Here is a 23,438-nt window from a genome sequence, read left to right on the forward strand (position 1 = left end):
AATTAATGAGCACAAATATTGAATACTTGTATTAACAATACATGTAAAGAGAGTTTTATGGGCTCCCAGGAACTTTGGTCCCCAGGCAACTGCCTAGTATTGCCTAATTATAAATCACCCACTAACTATGGGTATGCTGGTCTGACCGGGTATGCTCATCTGACAGAACAGCAGAGCTTCAATAGTTCCAGGGGACACCCATTATGTTAGTAAAAAATTATATGTAGGTTACGTTCGGCTTTGGTCATTCAAACCAAATGTTAACATCTATACATGTTACACATGAGTCATTTTGATCAAATCAGGCCCTGGGTGAAATATCACATTTCACAAGGCTAATATAATTATATGGAGTAAAACCTCTCAATCATTCATTCATAATGGTTGTGTATTTTGTAAAATAATTAACAAAAGTATAGAATTACCTGCATTTTGAATGGGCTGCTGTTCTGTCAGATCAGCATACCCCATTAGATCAGCATACCCATTGTCAATACACATGTGCAAGACATCAGATTTGCTTTTATCCCTTTGGTTTTGTACGCTTCGTAAAACACCAAAAAGTAAGTAATTAAATCGTTTTTTATACATAACTAAAGGGATACACGCCCATTGAGGTAGTTTAAAGTCCATTTTTCGTACAAAACCAAAGGGATTAATTAAAGGGATAAACTAAAGGCATTAATGGGTACTGACTGTGGGTATGCTGGTCTGAACGGGTAGCTCATCCGACAGAACACCGCCAAGCACTTCTGCCGCACAACTGAACGCCCTAGAAACCTAACTTTCTTGGTCAACCCGTGGCAGAACTCTCCTGTCTCCATGGTTTAGGCTGCTTGGTGCAGCACTTTAGCATTGGAAATTCTGTCTTGTGTTGGGTTACTATGAGTTATTTGTTGGATCAGTTTTGCTTAATAAAGTTTTTTAATTTTTATTGTATGTCATGTTCTATATTAATAACATTTATTGTATATAAATTACATTCATCATTAAATCTTACCTATTTGAAAAAATAGAAAAAGTTACATTCTGTTTTAATTACTTGCTTAATAAATGTTTTTAAGTTATGCTTATTTAATATACAAATCGTTCAATATAATCAAGACATTTTTGTTTCAATTACTCAAAAACATTTACACAAACTTGACATAATTATGATAATAGAACACACACACATTACACACCATTCTATTTAATAACTTTGAACGTTGGGGTTTACAGCATGAAGAAGGAACTACCAGTTTTTTCCCATGAGGCAGATACTTTTAAGCCTAGGCTGAAAACGTTCCTTTTTGATAAAGCTTAAAGTGGTTCAGGTTACCCTGAGCTGTTTTCACCAAGTTGGTAGCATGAAAGTTTCCAAAAGCTCTCATTCTGCTAAAGCATTTCTGTGTTTAACAATTACCTGAATCCATTACTATTTTTATCACGTTCTTCCTTGCAGTCCCGACTGCTCTGACTTTCAACAAAAGAGACTCTCTCCATACTTTCAGCAACAGATCTGCACATTTTAATTCACGGTGCATACATAGTGTTTTTGCAAAGACAACATGCTGGTTGATTTGGGTACTCTGAATGTTAAAGTATTCATCATAGAGACAGCCTGGGCCGATAATCTGTTGTAGCAGTTTTTACAGATCAGCGTCTGTGGTACCAGCATAAAGGTAAAAGTCTAACAATTTGTTTCTGCTTCACCATAGATCTACACTGCAGGGTAGGTTTCTCCTGGTAAATACTTTATTCTCTAGTATTATGTTTTCAGTTTTTCAGTCAGGTTTTATGATTCCTTGTTCAAATAATGCAGTTTCAGGCAGCCTAGCATAACCAAACATTTGTTCCCACCTCTAAACAGATCCTCAGAGCCTTGAAGATAAAGCAAGCAGATTCCCAGCTAAGACACTTTCCTAAGTAGATTACTGTTCTCTCTGCCCCTCAGTGATCAATCTGCCTCGCTGGAACGACTCCTTCATAACTACAAGAGGAGCAGGTACCTGCTGTAGACAGAGAAGCATTATCTTCTGTGGTAAGGTGTTTTGATTTTGCCTAAAATAGTTAGAATAACATCTTTTATAGTCACTGGGTTTATCGCTCAGATGGAAGTTAATTTAAACCCCAAACTTTTTACACTAAATATTTATCTCTAATATGGAAATACATGGAAGAAGTTAATGAAATATAGAAGCTCAACAATATAATTTTTTTAAGAATAACTTTTAGTAAATATGGAATCTAAACCTACATACATTCTGTTTAGAACAATAAACATCCTAGAAGGAATCAAAGACGTTTGACCCCTGCTATCTAATTTTTCTAACCTTAATAACTCATAAAAGTCTTAAATAGTTAAATCTCTGAGAAGACGAGACCTTTATAAGTTAGAGTTGCATCAGTGTGCAACAAATTGAGCTGTGAGTGTTTGTGTGTTTCCCAGAATAGCTGCTCTCCTCTGCAGCTCTTAGAAGGATCAGGCTGCAGTAGATTACCGGCTGCTTATCTCCTGTGCAGCATGTCCACCAACTACCACCCTGAAAACCAGCCCTTCACAAATAGAGCCTTGATTAAATAAAATCCTGGTCACCCCTCTGAGTATTTTCTCTTTATTTCCAGGCGTGTCTGTGATCCTCTGCAGCCATGTGTGATCAGACCTTCATGGCGGCCACTTTTGGCCCATGCGACAGCTGCAGCAAGGCGAGTCCTCTGATGAACATCTACATCAAGAGCGAAGCCATCAACTACTGCTCCTTCTGCGTGGAAATGGTAAAAGCTGCCATTCAGTTCTCACCTCTGAGCTGAAAACATTACAATCATTTCAAAGGGAACCATTAAAGTCTGTACACCCTAAAAAAAAAAAAAAGTTCTCATACCCCCTAAATATTTTCTCTTTAAAGCTCATACATTTAGTTTACCGTATTTGAAATGATGAATAATAGATCAACACAAAGACTAGATTATAAATACAGAGGAATTTTCTTTCCTTTTTACCCATATACTCAATAAAAAAAAATCATTAAAGAAGGTTTTTAGACTTTATAAGATTTTATAAACAACAAAAAGCATATTTGTGGTTAAGATGACCCAGATAAAGTCTAGACTTACAATAAATCTGTGGCAAGACCTCAAGGTTTCTGCTCACCAATCTGATTGAGTTTGAGCTTTTTGGCCAAGAAGAACAGAAATAGATGTTCCTCTCTAGATGTGCAAAGCATGTAGAGACAAGAGCTGAAACAATTAATCGATTATTAAAATCATCATCAAATAATTTAGTCATCTTTAGCTGCAATGTAGAGGCTCAAAAACATGCCTTTACATGACAGAGCGACCCACTTTGAGCAGTAGTTACCAAAATAGTAAAAAAATATGTAAACATTATTCATTTAAGTGTCATAACTATCAGTATGCTCTATCCAGAACTCCTCAAGTGGGAAAGTTTTAGTTTCACCTGGTTTCATTTCACAAAAAAATCTTCTTTAAGAAAGCTTTTGCTATCTGATCCTTAATCAATTAAACATAAAAATAATCGACAGATTAATCAAATCACAAAATAATCATCTGCTGCAGCCCTAGTAGAGACACACTTTGACTTTACCTCAGAAACTGGCTTAATATAAATGCCTGCATTTACTTTTAATTAGTAAAAACAACTATAAAATGAATTATAGGAGCTTTATAAACTCACCGGCCACTTTATTAGGTACACCTGTCCAACTGCTCGTTAACACTTCATTTCTAAGCAGCCAATCACATGGCGGCAACTCAGTGCATTTAGGCATGTAGACATGGTCAAGACAATCTCCTGCAGTTCAAACCGAGCATCAGTATGGGGAAGAAAGGTGATTTGAGTGACTTTGAACGTGGCAGGATTGTTGGTGCCAGAAGGGCTGGTCTGAGTATTTCAGAAACTGCTGATCTACTGGGATTTTCACGCACAACCATCTCTAGGGTTTACAGAAAATGGTCCGAAAAAGAAAAAACATCCAGTGAGCGGCAGTTCTGTGGGCGGAAATGCCTTGTTAATGCCAGAGGTCAGAGGAGAATGGCCAGACTGGTTCGAGCTGATAGAAGGGCAACAGTGACTCAAATAACCACCCGTTACAACCAAGGTGGGCAGAAGAGCATCTCTGAACACACAGTACGTCGAACTTTGAGGCAGATGGGCTACAGCAGCAGAAGACCACACCGGGTGCCACTCCTTTCAGCTAAGAACAGGAAACTGAGGCTACAATTTGCACAAGCTCATCGAAATTGGACAATAGAAGATTGGAAAAACGTTGCCTGGTCTGATGAGTCTCGATATCTGCTGCGACATTCGGATGGTAGGGTCAGAATTTTGGCTTCTACAACATGAAAGCATGGATCCATCCTGCCTTGTATCAACGGTTCAGGCTGGTGGTGGTGGTGTCATGGTGTGGGGAATATTTTCTTGGCACTCTTTGGGCCCCTTGGTACCAATTGAGCATCGTTGCAACGCCACAGCCTACCTGAGTATTGTTGCTGACCATGTCCATCCCTTTATGACCACAATGTACCTAACTTCTGATGGCTTCTTTCAGCAGGATAATGGCACATGTCCTAAAGCTGGAATCATCTCAGACTGGTTTCTTTAACATGACAATGAGTTCACTGTACTCAAATGGCCTCCACAGTCACCAGATATCAATCCAATAGAGCATGTTTGGGATGTGGTGGAATGGGAGATTCACATCATGGATGTGCAGCCGACAAATCTGCGGCAACTATGTGATGTCATCATGTCAATATGGACCAAGCTCCCTGAGGAATGCTTCCAGCACCTTGTTGAATCTATGCCACGAAGAATTGAGGCAGTTCTGAAGGCAAAAGGGAGTCCAACCCGTTACTAGCATGGGGTACCTAATAAAGTGGCCGCTGAGTGTAGGTTATCTTGGTTATTCTACTTGGAAGTACAGCTTGAAAGCAAATGCTTCTGATATATCAGACTTTTTTCAACATGTAACTTTTTGTTTGTTTGTTTTTTTTACCCCAAATTTAGCTAAAAAGCCCATTCTGACGTTGCTGTTTCCACAATCTGCTTCTGACAGAAGTAAATGAACCCTACGTCAGAACCATGAAAACAGTTTATTTTTTCTAAATGTTAATATAAACAGGCAGGGGTTTCATTTTTTAAGCGTTTCTGCATGTTAGGAGATTTCTGTTTTCCGGCTTTAATCCAGATTTAGAAACAAGACTTGGAGGAGAGAACCCTTTAGTTCTGCTGTTCTGGCTTTTAAAAGCCCTCAGCGTTCTTGAATAGCAGAATAGATAGAGGAGGGGCAGAGAGGGGAGGAGACTAAAATAAAAAAGAGTGTGAGTGTAACAGCATCACTGTTGCTCTGGAGGGCTATTCCAATGGACCTCTAACCAACACACAAACAGTGGTGGTTCTCCACATTTTCCTGTTTCCTCTGCTCCTTTCCTCTCTTTTTTAACTCCCCCTATTTCTCTTTCTCTCCTGTATTTTCTGTGTCATTTTGGTGCACGAAGATGGCTTGTCAGGGGCTCCAGAAAGGGGAGACCCTGGCATCTCTGAAGAAGGAGAGCGAGAGTCTGAAGAAGAAGCTGGAGGAGGAGCGGGGCAAGCTGAACGATGTGGAGCGTGAGTGGAAGCTAAAGCTGCTGCAAAGGACACAGTGCAGTGATGGCATTCAGTTTACACTTTATTCATTTGTTTGTAAAAGTCACTGTGGGGATTTTTATTCACCACTTCAGAAGTCAGATGAGCTTTTCTCTGAGTGTGCTTCAAAGAACAAAGAGCGTGCTTGTTTCAGGATGCAGACTGCACTTAATGTGGAGCTTGTATGATTTTCTTCTTCTGTTTGAGTTAAATCAACATTTTTGATGAATTCTTGTATCTAAATTAGTGCTGTCAATCGATTAAATGTTTTTAATCGCGATTAATCGCATCAATGCCTGAGTTAACTCGCGATTAATCGCAAATTTTTTTTCTGATTGAAAATCATTTAAATACTCTCGATGACATACAAAAAATACATACAGGCTAGGTTTGTGCCAATGTTCTTTTTTTAAAATGAAAACAGGTCACAGACACTGATTTATGCCATAGAAACATATGGCAAGAAGATGGGGAGGCATGTAGCAAAAAATAACAAATATGTAGCCAAAAAAAAAGGCCCTGAAAACAGGCTGAGACAGTCTTTAAAGTTAATACAGTCTTTTGAACAAAGACAAGCATTTTACCCTACTGCTATAAAATGTAGTACAGTTAACATTAGATGTTAATTAACCAAGATAATAATGAACAATTTTCAATCAATACATCAAAATCAATAGACCGACATCACTAGATGGAGGTAGTCTATGCTCTAGAAAGTTACTTTTCAGCCTCTTAACAAAAATGAGAACACACACACACCCACCCACTCACACACAGACACACACACACACACGATACCGACCTGTGGCGTACACAGACAGCAAGTGCCGTAGCAGATTCCATTTCACCTCAGTAATCTGTTTTCTCAGCGTATTTCAGGTTGCTACTAGTTACCAGACACTCAACTTGTTTGTTGGTGGTGGGGCTTAAAGAAAAGGCACTAGCGTCACCCAGTGTATGAGCGTCTTTTTTCCTTGAGGAGCTCCGCTCTTGAAGCCTATGGAAAATGCATAGACTTGGGGAAAATAGCCCCGCCTTCTCGCAGGCTGCAGCGGGATGTACTTGGAAAATTTTACCATAAAACCACATAGCGTTAATCTCACGTTAAAAAAATTATCGCCGTTAAAATGGCCTCGCGTTAACGCGATAATAACGCGATAATTTTGACAGCACTAATCTAAATTAATAAAAAGATCAGTTTTTAGACCTCAAATAAGAGTGAAAAAAGCTTAACTTTTTTTCCTTTACCAATCTTATTGTATTGTTTTAGATCAGATAAAGAGTCGGCCTTCATTTATTGAGATCACAAGCCTCAAAAACATGCATTGATGTTCTGCTCATGTTGCAACCTGGAAAAGACAAAATTGGAAAAGTAAAATAAGTGTTTCCAATTGTTTTCCTTATTTTCTTATTTCCCTTCGTCAGATTAAATTTTGAACAAAATATACAAACCAAATATACAAGCATCTCTTGTTTACAGCTTTGAAAGTTAAACTAGAAGTACAAAAACAAAGTTAGAAAAACCGTTAAGTACTGCCTTTTTCCAAACACCTGATTATGTACATGTGTGTATTGTTTGCATGTCCCCTCAGTGCATCAGGTTGCTGAGAAGGTCGAGGCAGTTGCTGCTCTTTCCCTGAAAACCAGGCGTGTTCTAAAGGGTCATGGCAATAAGGTGCTGTGCATGGACTGGTGCAAGGACAAACGTCGCCTGGTCAGCTCATCACAGGTACAAGCAGACACACAAACCTTTGCTGAAGGGTCCTGTGCTGTGTTTTAGCCCCCTACACGTGATGACAGCACTGGAACCAGATGCATCTTTGGATTTTAATGAGCTAAAGTTAGAGCCATTAAAAGGAATAACATTAGTAGAATTGTTTTGCAGGTTTCTAGAGACTACTGCATGTCTCTCAGTGTAGATTTCACCTGAATGGGCCCATTACTTCCCCTTAGTCTCTACATAATTCCCTTTTTCTCTGCAAGAGCTGCGAATCCCAGAAGAAAATAGAATTAGTGCACAAATTTATGAGAAAATTTTATTTTAACCCTGAGATGAAGGCAAACATGTTTCTCTCATCTAGGATGGAAAGGTGATCGTATGGGACGCCTTTACTCTTAATAAGGTATGTGGATGGATGGATGGATGGATGGATGGATGGATGGATGGATGGATGGATGGATGGATGGATGGATGGATGGATGGATGGATGGATGGATGGATGGATGGATGGATGGATGGATGGATCACTCCTTTTAATGTGGATGGTTTGTCAGATAAACAAAGCAGAATTTTTATCTATGAACGAATACATTCTGTCCATTAAATTGTAAATAATGTCCAATAATGTGACTGATGGAGAAAACACCTGGAGAATCCATCAAATAATCTTCAGAATGTACATATTTGTGTTATTTTTAAGCATTTTAAACTTGTATTTGGTAATACTAGTGTCAATGTCATCATTTGACTCAAATCCCAGTGATCTAAATGCAGATACGTAAAAAACAAAATAGAAAACAATCCATGCTGGAAAAAACCCATGAAACTTCGGTCTGTTCCTGCCTCAATAAATGAAAAACCAGTGACAGCTGGAATTTGACAGCTCATATTAAAAATACAGATGGTTACATTGACAGTGATTTTGTCAAATGTAGTCAAATTCATCTTAAGTAATTTATTATTTCTAGTTCTTCTTGTAATATCTATGAATACAATCCTGTGAGACAGTAACAGGTGTCTAATGATCAGATGTCATCATTTAGATCTGATCAGAAACTCAGCTGATTTAACACAACTATTGATTTATTATTAATGTTCTCATTTCTAGAGAAATATACGCAGACTTTGCCCTTCTCCCCTCTACAGGAAGGCAGATGTTTTTCTTCCCATTTAGAGCCCACAGCAGAGGGAAACGTTCCTCCAGAAAATAATATGATTTTATTTAGTTTGCTCAGGCTACTCGTAAATTTTACACATTCAGTAACAAAATGTCACAGGGGGATGGTCATTTAATAAGGGGGATGATTTTTAAGATTTTTTTTTAAGAAGGGGGATCCCCCACCCTCCACCCCACCCCTCAACTCGAGTACTGTTAATAAATTAATCCAACATTCTTCTGTAACCAAGAGGTCGCTGTCCTGCTGGCTCGTTAACCTTTGCCTCAGGCTCCATTTTTTTTGCAGTCTGTAACAGGTTTGCTTCCAGGACTGCCATGGATTTAGCTCCCTATCAGCTTCCCTCTATGTAAAGCCAAAGATGTAAAACTTTATTCTCATCTAATCAGAGAACCTTATTCCTTTATTTATGGATGGATATTCTTTAGTTGGACTAATCATAACCGTATTTTAACAATGGCGACCTTCCTGCTATTCTTCCATAAAGGCCGCTTCCATTGTTACCAGGACCTGTTGGCTACTACTCTGATCAATTCTCTCTCCAGCGTACCTTAGATGGTCTGCCACTCTTAGTTCTGTGTTTTGCATATTCATTCTACAGTAAAATTACAGTTGCAATCTATTTACCTGTTATCTAACTTCTAAAGGTGTCTGGTTTCTCCGTATTTAATGACTTTTTATTTCTAAAACATATCTAGAAATAGTGTTTCTTCCACCATACAGTTATTTACTACTTTTAGTTGACTTTCTAAAGTGTTGAAAGGGGACTATTATTGCACAGAATCCTAGTTTTAATCAGGAGGGAATAGTTTTCATCCTGATGTGTGACTGTGTGTTAATGCTCGTGTTATTTGTGTCCTAAAGGAGCATGGGGTGACCCTGCCATGTACCTGGGTCATGGCATGTGCATACGCTCCCTCAGGTTGTGCTGTTGCGTGTGGGTGAGTAAACTGCCTCCTTTTGTCACATATAATCAGCTGATTGGAAGCAAAAGTGTCTCCTTCACTTCCTGTAAATGTATCTAATATCTGTGATGTCATCCAATAGGGGCTTGGATAACAAGTGCTCAGTGGTCCCGCTGTCGTTAGACAGAAATGAAAATTTGGCTGCAAAGAAGAAGCCGGTTGCCATGCACACCAACTATGTATCTGGATGCTCCTTCACCAACTCAGACATGCAGGTGAGCAACAGGTCACTGATCTGTTAAGGACTTTAATAGACTCATAGAGTTGCTGTTTTTTTTTTTTTTTAATCAGACGCTTGTAGCTGTGCTTACCAATTTGTCGTGACCAGGGTCCATGTTAGAGAAATAACAGCTGATGGTTTGCATTTGCTAAAAATATGCATCTAGTGTACATCGAATGATAAGGACATAAACACATTATGCAAAACAGATCTGATGTAAAACAGAAAACATTAATTGCTACCGCCTTTGTGATTATGACGTCCTAATTTCCCTCTTCTGAGGTAGATTTAAAACACTATTATCAGGGCTGCCAACTTTTCACCAAACCTTGCAGTGAGATATTAAAATAGTTTGGACGAGCAACCCCTATCAGGGATAGATAAGGATAGGTGCAGGTATAGGTTGTAGGTTTTCAGAGGATTTAACTAAAACAAAGTGGCAAAATGTGGACTTTTTATAGCACAGTAAATGTTACTGATTAATAACAAGGGACCTGTAGTTATGTGGAAAAATATTCACACAATATACATTTTCTATATTCTGGTGATTTTCAGAGAACTGAAGTAAAGAACATTGGGCCCTACTAAAATACTTGCATCTTAAATAGACTGTTAACTAACAATTAGAATAAGAATTACGTAAAATATAAGAATTATGTAAAATATAAGAATTACATAAACATATCACCAGAATGATTGACAGTTAGGAAGACCACTAAAACTGTTCAGTGCAGTTTTATTAGAATTTAATTCAATTCAGTTTATTTCTATAGCACCAATTCACAACACAAGTCATCTCAAGGCACTTTACAGTTCACCAGATCATCCAGTCAAATTGATTCAGTTTTCTATCTAAGGGAAACCAGTTGATTGCATCAACTCACTGAGTTGAAAGCAATCCCTCACACTTAGCATGCTTGTAGTGACAGTGGAGAGGAAAAACTCCCTGTTAACAGGAAGAAACCTCCATCAGAACCAGGCTCAGTGTTAGCAACCATCTGCCGAGGACGACTGGACAGCCCGGTCCAGGAAACACACAGCCAGGCAGACGAGCTCCGAGCCAGCTCCCATGTCAGAGGATGAAGAAAGCACATCCAGTTAGTCACAGTCAGAGAAACAAGACTACACTGGAAAACAGGATAATCTCCAACATCTATAAACAAAGATGTTATATGATGTAACTCTCTGCAATATGGCCATAGTAATATTAGAATAAAAACTACCAGACACATTGAAATCAAATAATATAAACAATAATAATCTCTTCTGTGTTTTTAAGAGCCATGTGATCCTGTAGCTGCTCCAGACAGCCTATATGTGTTTTGCATGTTCAGTTATCCTTTTCCTTATATAGATACATAAAGCTGAAAGTCATCTGCATAGCAGTGAAAGATAGATTGTGCTGTATAATGCTTCCATTATCAACAAGTTGGAGTTTAATCATCTAGGTAAATGCCTTCTGCTCTTCTGCATCTAGACACTTGTTTTCTATAAGGTCACTATCTCCACTGTTACAAGCATAACAATCACAAAACATTTAATAATTTAAACATATTGTCCTCTAAATGTTCACAAGTAGCCCCTGAATGGCTGTCTCAATGCTGATAAATAATAAAGAACCGTTAAAAAAAGATAATGTAGGAAAATATAACTAATGTTGTTTTTTTCACTGTGTCTTCTGGAAATGTGGCAATAAGAATAATTTTCTTGATGCCAAAAAGAGCCCAACAGATTTTACTTTCAAAAGTTGCTTTCGCCATAATGTTCCGCTTGATTTATGCATGTAAATAGCTTTATTATAGTTCATGCAGGGAGTATTACAGATTATATGGACACTGCAATGGGAAAGTAGAACACGAAAGGAAAAACAAGAAGGAGAAAAGATGAAAGAAAGAGGAGAGAGAAGACAGAAGATGTTTTATCATCGTCTCCCTTTTGTCTGCTTCATCACCTGCAAAGGAAGATGTCAAAAGAACAGCACAACCAACGGATATACTGTAGTATAAGAGATACAATAAAATAACCCCTTGATAGTATCGCTGAATTATAAGTAGTATTATTTAATCTGACATATATACTGTGGTAGTTGAAGATAAGTATATGAGCTTTCTGTATGGAAGTGAATCTCTAAGTACCTGGAACCAATATAACTAATGGTGATGCAAGTGGCATCCAACTTTAATGCACAAGGCGATACCACCATGTTGCACCGACTTTCTGACTCCAAATTCTGACTTTCTGAGATGTTCCTGTAGGAAGTTGCATATTTCGATTCAGAGAACAAAGATAATCACCATGTGTTCTGACGCTCATATTCGTCTGTAATGGCCACTATGGCCTCTGGTACAAAATTAACAATGACAAAAAACACAGTTCTACGTGGTATTTTGTACATATACAGGTGCTGGTCATAAAATTAGAATATCATGAAAAAGTAGATTGATTTCAGTAATTCCATTTAAAAAGTGAAACTTGTATATTATATTCATACATTACATACAAACTCATATATTTCAGATGTTTATTTTGTTTAATTTTGATGATTACAAATGACAACAAATGAAAATCTCAAATTCATCATATCAGAAAATTAGAATATTGTGAAAAGGTTCAAAATTGATGGTCCCTGGTGCCACACTCTAATCAGCTAATTAACTCAAACCACCTGCAAAAGCCTTTAAATGGTCTTTCAGTCTAGTTCTATAGGCTACACAATCATGGGGAAGACTGCTGACTTGACAGTTGTCCAAAAGACGACCATCGACACCTTGCACAAGGAGGGCAAGACACAAAAGGTCATCGCTAAAGAGGCTGGCTGTTCACAGAGCTCAGTGTCCAAGCACATTAATAGAGAGGCGAAGGGAAGGAAAAGATGTGGTCGAAAAAAGTGTACAAGCAAGAGAGATAACCGCACCCTGGAGAGGATTGTGAAACAAAACCCATTCAAAAATGTGGGGGAGATTCACAAAGAGTGGACTGCAGCTGGAGTGAGTGCTTCAAGAACCACCACACACAGACGTATGAAAGACATGGGTTTCTGCTGTCGCATTCCTTGTGTCAAGCCACTCTTGAACCACAGACAGCGTCAGAAGCGTCTTGCCTGGGCTAAAGAGAAACAGGACTGGACTGCTGGTGAGTGGTCCAAAGTCATGTTCTCTGATGAAAGTAAATTTTGCATTTCCTTTGGAAATCAAGGTCCCAGAGTCTGGAGGAAAAGAAGAGAGGCACTTCATCCACGTTGCTTGAAGTCCAGTGTAAAGTTTCCACAGTCAGTGATGGTTTGGGGTGCCATGTCATCTGCTGGTGTTGGTCCATTGTGTTTTCTGAGGTCCAGGGTCAACGCAGCCACATACCAGGAAGTTTTAGAGCACTTCATGCTTCCTGCAGCTGACCAACTTTTTGGAGATGCAGATTTCATTTTCCAACAGGACTTGGCACCTGCACACAGTGCCAAAGCTACCAGTACCTGGTTGAAGGACCATGGTATCCCTGTTCTTAATTGGCCAGCAAACTCTCCTGACCTTAACCCCATAGAAAATCTATGGGGTATTGTGAAGAAGAAGATGCAATACACCAGACCCAACAATTCAGAAGAGCTAAAAGCCACTATTAGAGCAACCTGGGCTATCATAACACCTGAGCAGTGCCACAGACTGATCGACTCCATGCCACGCCGCATTGCTGCAGTAATACAGGCCAAAGGAGGCCCAACTAAATACTGAGTGCTGTACATGCTCATACTTTTCATGTTCATACTTTTCAGTTGGCCAACATTTCTATAAATCCTTTGTTTTTATTGGTCTTCAGTAATATTCTAATTTTCTGATATGATGAATTTGAGATTTTCATTTGTTGTCATTTGTAATCATCAAAATTAAACAAAATAAACATCTGAAATATATGAGTTTGTATGTAATGTATGAATATAATATACAAGTTTCACTTTTTAAATGGAATTACTGAAATCAATCTACTTTTTCATGATATTCTAATTTTATGACCAGCACCTGTATACAGGGTATCTTCTTCTAAACACTAACGATGACCTAAAAACAGTGCATGAATGGAAACAAGGGTTGCAGAATACATCCTGCAGCAATGGAAAAAAAAATCCAAAAGAGATGGAGTGAAATTTCAGATTCAACAAAGTAGGTGTGTGCATGTTTGATTATGCAGCACAGCCTGGGGGAACACCTGCTCCACCATTTTCTCACCATCTATTCCAGCTAAAAGTCATCACAGCTGGAAGTCACATCTCTGTTTAGCATATCAATTTATTGCTGGTTGAATTTTTGTGCGTCAGTAATGTTACTTAATTGGATCCTGTGTGCGAAGCTGAGCAGATCGCAGGAACAACATGAAGGAAATGGTTTTAGCTATTTGCGTTAATAATTTACTCCTTTCTGGCTCTTCAAAAAGCAGAAGAGCACAGAGGGGAGGGAAATAAGGAGAGGAGGAGTGGTATGATCTGTCCTGGGAGTATTAATAGACACTGAGTGGCTTTTATCTGGGAGACTGGAGTACTCTGACCCTGAGGGCAGAACATTTACCACACAAATAAACACAACTACACAGCAGATAGCAGAAGTATTCACACCCCTTCAGCTTTTCCATATTCAGCCATGTTACAAGCACAAAGGAAACGCTTTTTAGAAAATTTAATGTCAAAAAAGTGGCATACATTATGTATTCAGACCGTCTTGCTCTAACGCCACTAAAGGAAAATCCTGGGAAACCGATCAGAAGTTAGAGAAGGTCGGTAAAGATCAGAGATAAAACTGTGGGGAACTTTAAAGCATGATTAGGTAATATTAGGCTGGTACATCTCTAACTGTTTGTTGCCTTGCAGGGATCCACAGAGAATCCATTCACAGGACAAAGATTGATTATTAATTTGATTTAGATGATTTGCAAAGAGAAAAGAGAGTGAAAAGATGCCCAATATAAAGTTTGCATGACTTGCATGAATCCAATTATTGTTAAAAATCCATAAATCCATTATCTCATGGATTTATGACTTTTAGCTGGAAAAAGAGTTAAAAGCTGTGGCCTCAATGCAAACAACACTGCCTCTGAACACACCAGCCCGACAGTGAAACATGGTGATGGCAGCATTGTGCTTTGGGGATGCTTTTTAGATTTCATATGTAAAAATAAAACTGTAGAGAGTTGAGATTTTCCTTCCAATTAATAACTATGTTGTTTTTGTATTTCAAGCTGTGTGAGTAATTCTTAGGCCCTACTGCTACCCCCCCATCCAACCAATGTGTCCATTGTTGTCAGAAGGCAGAAACTCCCTCTCTAATGTAAATCAGAGTCTCCAGGGCCTCTTTGTGTGCATGAGTCAAGGCTTCCTGTCGATGGGCTTTTAAATATCCTGCAGCAGATCAGTAGTCAGACCGATAGAAAAGCTACTCGTCTCATCGCTCCAGCAAACACGTTTCTGTGAAACTGTGGCTTTTCGAAATGCTAGAAGTGAGAGTTGCTCTCTCTGCAGCAGGATGTGGTGTGTTTCAGGTCTGAGGTCATGCAGCATCCTCTCTAATCAAGCAGCCATCAGGGATGTTTCTGTGTTTCTCTCAGAGCCCATGATTTGTTTTCATCTGAGGATTTGGTGACATTTGAACGTTTTGCAGCTCTGTTTGTGTATAGATGGACGATTGCTCAGTGGGAGCTTTCAGCCTATCATAGGTGCTGTTCTACTGTCTTCTCTGTGTGTTTTGACTCTATTTGTTGCTGATTCCCACTAATACAGGCAACAAATAACTTTCTTTTTCATGTGAAAATACCACTTCCTTCAGTCGATGTCCCTCTGGAACAAAAGTTCTATTATGGCTGCATAGTAAATATAGGACACAATGAAGCCACTGGGTTATTTCTGTCTCTTTCATTTCCCAGTAAATTAGAGAATTGAAAATACTACCAAACAGGTAAAGAGATTAACAAGAATAGCAAGAGATAAACTCTAAAAATAACAAACCAGCATGATGTTTGGGGCTTTTCTAAAGCCCCTGAGGTTCTTAGTGATACCAAGCTGTGCTGAGGTTTCACTACTTCAGATCAAATAGGATTTTCTATATTTGAATAACTTCTATAAGCTTCAGGCTGGATTTCTGTTTGTTTCTTCCAAGTCCATTCAGTGCACCTTTCCCCACAGACATGTTGTGGTACCTTTGACGTTATGTATCTGTCTGGCAGCTGCTGACCTCCAGTGGAGATGGCACGTGTGCCCTGTGGGACGTGGAGAGCGGGCAGCTGCTGCAGAGTTTCCACGGTCACACAGCGGATGTTTTGTCGCTGGATCTTGCTCCGTCTGAGACTGGAAATACCTTTGTATCTGGGGTAAAGAGACACCAGTCCGTCACAGTCACATTTAGTTAAAGCACAGAGCATGCTTTACCTAAAGCAATGCTTTATAATGAGGTTATCTTTTAATAACCTGTGTTTTCTGTGTGTGTTGTTAACAGGGCTGTGATATGAAGGCCAATGTATGGGATATGCGCTCAGGACAGAACATCCAGTCTTTTGAAAGCCACGAGTCTGATATCAACTGTGTGAAGTTAGTTAATTTCCACAAATCTGTCTTTAGACTGAAACTGTCCTGCATGCATCATCTAATGAGTTTGGAAGAAAGTGTTGGTTTAGATGCCACTGAAGCGTGGCTTTGCTCAATCAGGTTTTCACACCATTAAACTCAGAGGTCTCATAACAGCTGCGCTTCAAATGAGCACTTCTGTATGTAATCTGTGATTTAAAAGCTGGATCTCGTGGCTCTGCAGCTGTCTGATCGCTGTGATAATGTTCTGGATTAAACAGGATTATTTCCCCCCCCAGGCTCTGAAATATTCCTCTTACAACTTTATCTTACATTTTGCACCCATAGCCTCATCCTGACACTGAAATATTCCCAGAACAGCAGTTTGTCTCGTCAGCAAGTTTGTTTTTAGTCATTTAAGTCGTGTTGGAACATTTACACGTCAACTTCACTTTGGACTCTAAACTTTTCGTGGAAAAGGACATGTGACACGGCTCCCCTAGTAAAAGGAAGTACAAAGAGTTGCTTGAATAAAGTTTGTTATGTTAGAGTTATTAGAATAATGCACAATTATATAGTGAATCCAAAGTTCACCAAAATCAAAAGCAATGAAAACATTTTAACAGCTTAAAAAGCAAGTCAGGTCTGTTAGACTGTAAAGGGAAACTAGATCTACTCATTTTGGATGGGTTCCGTCTTAATAAACCTTTTTTCCTACCTTGCTGCTATAAAAAAACAAAAATCAATTTAGTCTTTAGGATGGATAAGAGGTCCTCCTTTATGTGGGTTTATCAGACCAACTCACAAACTCATTTACGTTCTCCATGCTCTCCTAATTTAATTAACTTGATTTAGAGATAATTATTGAGTTAACAATTAAGATTTTAAATAGTCTCGGAACATTTTTATTTGTTATCTAGCTCCTTTCATAGAGCTAATATGATATATTTTTATGCTCTTCAAGTCAACAGTTTGGCTGATATGTGAGAATGCATTAATCTTAAAGATTATTTGTTGTCTGGCTCCCTTATTTGACGTCCCAGTTGTTTCCATAGAAACTATTTTAATAGAGGAACACAAAATGGCCTGCACGTTTTCAAGTCAGAGGATGTGACAAAAATCGCTTTACACTACATTCAGGCATTCAGCCATTCACGCACACTGATGGAGTCACAGATGCCCATACAAACACTGACAAACACGAGGCTGCCGTACAATGGCGCCACCAAGCCCTCTGACCACCATCAGTAGGCAATGCAGGTGAAGTGTCTTGACGACACTGAAATCCAGAGTCGGGGCTTGAGCCGAACACCCTACGGTTGCACGGCAAACTCCTACATCAGAGACCACTGTCACCCAACAGTTGCCCCACAGTTTTAATGTGCATTTTAATTTGCACAAACAGCAAATCAATGTGAGCAGTAAGGACAGTCAGGCACAGGTCAATGTCAAAAAACATGTTTGTTTTTTATCACCCGAAAATATAAAATGCAACAAGTACAAAAATGCCCCACTGAGCTTAAATAAACCAAATAAAGTAAACCGCCCCCCCCGTTGCGTTGATGTGGTACGGTCCAAAACAACTCAGCCCCTTGGTCTCCTGCAAAACTCAAACAGAAATAAATGAAACCCAATCATAACAAAAACAGGGTAAACCAAAGAGCGAGCACTACTTCAGGAATACAGTGTAATGCTGATGACTAATACCAAATAATGAGATGGCTCTGTCAATGAAACCCTATATGAAACAACTAAACGACATGAATGGTGTTTGTTGTTCCAGCCGTCACAGTGAAAACGTCTCTTCCTCTTCTCCAGGTACTACCCCAGTGGCGACGCTTTTGCCTCAGCTTCAGATGACGCCACGGTGAGTTCTGCTTCCCCACTTGATGTCATGGGACAGCAGTTATTCTGAGGAAGTTGACTCTCAGTTGATGTAATGGTCTCACTCTGAATCTTTTTTCCTCAGACTAAGGGATGTTTATTTTTAACAGCCTGAACACTCTAAAACTTCTTGTAATACTAACTTATCCTGAGCTAAAGCTCCCTCTGAGCTCCTGATGTATCCAGCTGTGTGTTTTATCCTGACCCGTTTGTTGGTTCTCCTCAGTGCCGGTTCTATGACCTGCGGGCTGACCGTGAAGTGGCCGTCTATCAGAAGGACAGCATCATATTTGGCGCCTCCTCTGTGGACTTTTCTCTAAGTGGTGAGAAACACTTTTGATTAAAGGTTCACCGAAATGTTGGCCTGTTGTACAATCCAGAGATCCTCCTCCACTATAACCTTATTATAACTACGATACCAAATGTTTTCTTGAGATGTATTTAAAGCAATAACAAAGTTCCATCCAATCATTTTGTTTGTATCCGTTTCTCTGTATTTCAACTTCCTTCTTTATTTTTATCCACCAACCACCAGGTCGCCTGCTCTTCGCTGGGTACAACGACTACACCATCAATGTCTGGGACGTCCTGAAGGGAAATCGTGTTTCCATCCTCTTTGGCCATGAAAACCGTATCAGCAGAGTCCGAGTATCACCCGACGGCACGGCGCTCTGCTCGGCCTCCTGGGACAACAGCCTAAGGGTGAGCCCCCGCAAAGCAGGAAGTTAGACGCCACATTAGTGGCTTCAAAAAACCCGAAACTGAATTACATTCAGTTCAAAGACAATAAACAACACTTCTTCTTTACGTCAAGAAAACAAAATGTTTACAGATTTCAACCCAATTCTAAACATTTGGCTTCAGATTGCATCACAGCAGCGACTCTTGTTTTTGGAGGAGCTGTTTTTCATTTTTCAACCTAATAATTTTCCTTTTTCTTGCAGATTTGGGCCTAAAGACGCTCAAATGGTTCAGTTCAAGATGGAGATCAGCACTCCTGCCTGATGTCAACAGTCCTGCTTAAATGATTGAATGCTAAACTTCAGCTTCCCTCAAAGATTCAACCTCTTCTACATGTGAACATGTAACAAACAAAGCTTGCTTAAACCTCTTCATTGTTAGTTTCAGTCTTAAACACACCGGGCTTCATAAATCTAATCATTGGATCCATTTTCCAATCAGCTTTGAGTGGTTTTTCTACTGCTGAGAAAGAAGCATGATGTAGCCACCACCGTGTTTGACTGTGAGGGCATACAGGTTGACTAGTTCTCTTTTGGCCTCATCTAAACAGATGTTTGCTGTGCTCTAAATAGTTTTTAACAAACTTTTAAGTAACGTTTCATAGCTTTTGGATTTATTTTTATCACCTCTCTATAAAGGACAGATTTTTATTTTTTGACTGCACCCTTAGTTGTCCTTTCAACAGATTTGTCCAGCGAATCATAGAGGTGGACTCTTTCTCTACTAATGAGGAGATTTCTAAATGGAACTAATTTTCTAACAGGGGTGTATATTACAGATAATACATATACACACCACACAGACTTTAAACTATCCTTTTTCTTTAACTTGAGGGTTATGCATTCATTCTACATTAATGGCTGCCAATGAAAAGTGACAACAATATGAAAATATTAGAAAATCTTTTCTTTCAAAAGTCACTGTACCCCACATCATTCCTTTTTTTTAAGTGTTTTATTATCTATAGAGATATTATTTATTACCTACTGTAATGGCACAGTGATGGTGATATCGTCCTTCTTAGAAATCACAATAAATAACAATAAAACAAATGCTGCAAAGCATTAAAACAGTACTAAAATATGTAAGAATAATATGTTGTTTGTTATTTTATTATTATTCAGTGGACTTAAGCTGATAAACCTAGAACTATGGTTTGGTTCATGCGTCTTCTATCAGAGGGTCGGGAAGCACTGCTCTATCTGATGCACCTTATGGCTAAAATGAAGATTTAAGGAATTTAACCATCATAGTGTTTTTATTTAACCATCACTGATTTTCCTGTGATAAAATAAAATCAACTGTGGATTATTCCTTGTTTCTCTGTTCAGTATTTATTCAGTCTTGCTTTATGTTTGCTTTCTGTCTGCTACTTTTCCCAAATAAAATAATATTTCAATCCATATTTGGACTATTCACTGCGGCACTCTGAGAATTTACTGTAGCAGTGATATATTGTCAAGACTTTTTGTCAAATTGCAGTGAGCAGTAACTTTAAATTGTGTCTAATTAAATGGTTTTGGACCTGATAAATTTGCCTAAACTTCTTCCAGAATTCTTTTTTAACTATAAGGTTATTATTATTAATTACCCAAAATGTGAGCTTTTTCTTTTTATTTAAGTTGAAAATAAAAAGAAATAAATAGATTGAGGGTAAATAATCCTGATTTCCAGTCTAGAGAATGCACCTGCAGCCCCATTTCACCTGAAAGCTAATTTTATAATTGAAGGCTGTTGAACACGGTAATTGAAGCTGCAAAACTGATCTGTAGGCTTATCAGAACTGCAGATACGGCCCTCAGAAAAGCTCCAGTTTCATTACTATTAGATATATCTGGAGATCCATCATCTGGCCAGAGGTTGGAAGCTTATTATGATGTATCAGATCTGTTATCAGCAGCTAAAGCACTGATTTTTCTACTTTCCCTGTTCTTAGTATGTTGAATGCATCAACCAACAGCATTAACTTTTATGCACCTTTTTTGAGTTTCATAATTAGATAAAGCTTAGAAACAAAAACCTCCAAAGTAAAATTTTACTATTTTACAAACCTGCAGCTTCCTTTATGAGACTGAATCGATCCAAAATGAAATTAGCAGGTAAGAGCTCCAGATAAACTGGGAATGGGTACTAGCCAGGAGGAGCCTGATTGTTGCACAGTAAATCATACCACTTTATTTATACAGCAGTTTAAAAAACAGCAATGCTTACCAAAGCTGAGCAGAGAAAAAAACTGAATTAGAGGGAAAAAAAATACAAAAGAAATGCAGAAGGTCAACTTGAATTTTAAAGGACAACAGATGAAGATGGATCTAGTTTTTTAAAACATGATTGATTGTCTCACACCTCATTGTTGGTACATTGCTCAAAGGTCAGGTTGCTTTTCCACATAAGCACTTTATATCACAGAAAATAATTCACCTATCAATAATGAACAAAGTACTGAGCTAAAACAGACACACCCTTCCACTGAAACTCTCTGAACTGCTGGGTGTTTTCTTTAAAGTACTGATGCTAAATTATGGATTATTAAAATCTGCATTTGGGAACAGTCCCTCGAAAACAAACAAAACATAGAAAAAAAGGCCCTTTTGAGCAGGATACTGTCTTTATGTTTAAACAGTAGCTCAACTGAATCCCCCCAAAAATCCCTAAGAATACCCATAGGAAAACACCAATGTAAAATAAAGAGAAAGAGGAATAGAGGAGGATAAAACAAAGTGGCTGTTGCATTAGGGAATTCCCACAAAGTGATAGTTCTTTAAATCGTTGACAGATTTACCTTTGCTTAGAGTCGGTGGCTGCTGCCCGATGGTTTTACTGTCTAAAGCTGGTCAGTGATCCAAGTTTTAACGGTAAGATACAGACATTTGATGTTGTTGTTTTATTTTAAGCTCAGGTGAAACTAAATCCTTTGGTAGTAAAGGTATAATGTTAAGCCTGGTTATGGGGGAATGCTGAAGTCAAACAGGTTATATATGCTTTAAACCAAAATCAGGATGTAGGGCGGTGCTTGGTATTTAGCTTATGTGGCTAAAAACTGCAAACAAAGTTAAGTCTTTTTGTAGTTTTCATTCAAAGTAAAATATTGTCCTGTTATTTACATGGATTTTTTGATCACAAAAAGGACATTTTGATTGGTATATTCCCAGTTTTTACCCTCTAATCAATCATTTTCCTTTGCAATGTGATACTCTGATCATTTTATGATAACAATTATATATATTTTTTTAAATTCCAGCCCAGCTGACACTGTTAAACTGTTTTTCATTAATTGAATAAGTTTCTTTACACAGCAGTAATTCACAACAATCCCATCAATGAGTCAATTTATATCAATCTTACCTACAGATTTAAAGTCAATAACATGCATCCCATTGGAATCCCAATTATCCAATAAAAATTGTTTTTATTCTCATTACACTGTCACAAGTACAGAGCATTAAAAGGAACTCTCTGCATTTAACCCATCGCCTGGGGGAGCAGTGTGGGGTTAAGGGTCTTGCTCAGGGACCCAGAGTGGCAGCCTGTGGGAGTGGGTTTCAAACTCAGAACCTCAGGATTCCAAGCTCTATGCCCTAACCACTAGACCGCCACTCCCCTATTCAGTTAAATGTAGTTTATTCTTCATCTTTTGATGAAGAAAAATAAAACCACATGGAAGAAGGTTAAAACAGATGTAGTTATTATCATTGTTTAAACACATTTACAAAATTACATAAATTCTATTATTAATACTTGGACTAAAATAATTGCTAAAGCATGGATCTTAAAAGAATAGGATTAGGCAATGTAATAAAATTAAAAATTAAGTCACTTTCTGACTAAAATACACCTATAATGTCTCACAATTTATTTTAGTCTTTTTTTTTTTACATTTAACTCTTCATATTTATTTGAAATGGGAAGACTAAGGAAGTAAAGTTTAAAAACAACAATCCACTGGACTTTGTTTCCAAGTTTAAAGAGGTTTTGCTTCCCATCCAGCGAGCTTTTTAAATTCAAAATGTCAGAAAAAGCGTTAAGTTCCAGGCTTTATAGAGTGAAACAAAAACAAAGCCTTGTAATAGCCCGTAATACCTGATACTGGTCTATGCCTCTAAAATCCAGAGGCATAAAAATCCTTCATATCATCCTTTGCCAAGATTTCCACTTTCCCTCTCATTTACCATCTTTGATCAACAGGCTCCAACCATGAGGCTTATAAAGTGTTACTGCAGATAGAGGAACCTGCGGAAGGCAAGTTTATTTGTAAATCACAGTTCAGCACAAAGACGATTCAAAGTGATTTACATGAATTAAATAATGAAATAAAGGGTAAATAAAATAATAAAAGGCCGATTTAAGCTGGGAGTAAAACAACTAACACAGTAGGACCAGAATTAAACTAATAATATATCAGTTAGTAATTTAACTTCAGCCGTCAAAGGCAGCTCTAAACAAATGGGTTTAACACCTGATTTAAAGAACTCAGGCTTTCAGAACTTGTACAGTCTTCTGGGAGTTTGTTCCAGATCAGTGGAGCACAGGAACTAAATGCTGCTTCTCCATGTTTGGTTCTAGTTCTGG

General features: G+C 38.4%; 1 protein-coding gene across 1 annotated transcript; it reads left to right on the forward strand.

The window, feature by feature from the left end:
* The first annotated feature begins 1,879 nt into the window (after nucleotides 1-1,879).
* Nucleotides 1,880-19,978, forward strand: gnb5b (guanine nucleotide binding protein (G protein), beta 5b). The gene is made up of 13 exons (XM_038267738.1): nucleotides 1,880-2,023; nucleotides 2,608-2,757; nucleotides 5,500-5,611; nucleotides 7,222-7,358; nucleotides 7,711-7,752; nucleotides 9,389-9,465; nucleotides 9,572-9,704; nucleotides 15,908-16,051; nucleotides 16,177-16,268; nucleotides 18,063-18,111; nucleotides 18,355-18,451; nucleotides 18,664-18,830; nucleotides 19,073-19,978. The coding sequence occupies exons 2-13, from the start codon at nucleotides 2,632-2,634 to the stop codon at nucleotides 19,082-19,084; spliced, it is 1,188 nt and encodes a 395-aa protein (XP_038123666.1). The 5' UTR covers nucleotides 1,880-2,023; nucleotides 2,608-2,631; the 3' UTR covers nucleotides 19,085-19,978.
* Nucleotides 19,979-23,438: the final 3,460 nt, after the last annotated feature.

Source organism: Cyprinodon tularosa, unplaced genomic scaffold, assembly GCF_016077235.1.
Source record: "Cyprinodon tularosa strain WSP-4 unplaced genomic scaffold, ASM1607723v1 ctg682, whole genome shotgun sequence".
NCBI classification, from domain to species: Eukaryota; Metazoa; Chordata; class Actinopteri; order Cyprinodontiformes; family Cyprinodontidae; genus Cyprinodon; species Cyprinodon tularosa.

Excerpts from the sequence above, each read along its gene's own strand:
- gnb5b (XM_038267738.1), top strand. The coding sequence starts at position 2,632 with ATGTGTGATCAGACCTTCATGGCGGCCACTTTTGGCCCATGCGACAGC. Across the intron at positions 7,359-7,710 it reads GCCTGGTCAGCTCATCACAG|GATGGAAAGGTGATCGTATG; the intron begins GTACAAGCAGAC and ends TCTCTCATCTAG. Across the intron at positions 16,052-16,176 it reads GAAATACCTTTGTATCTGGG|GGCTGTGATATGAAGGCCAA; the intron begins GTAAAGAGACAC and ends TGTTGTTAACAG.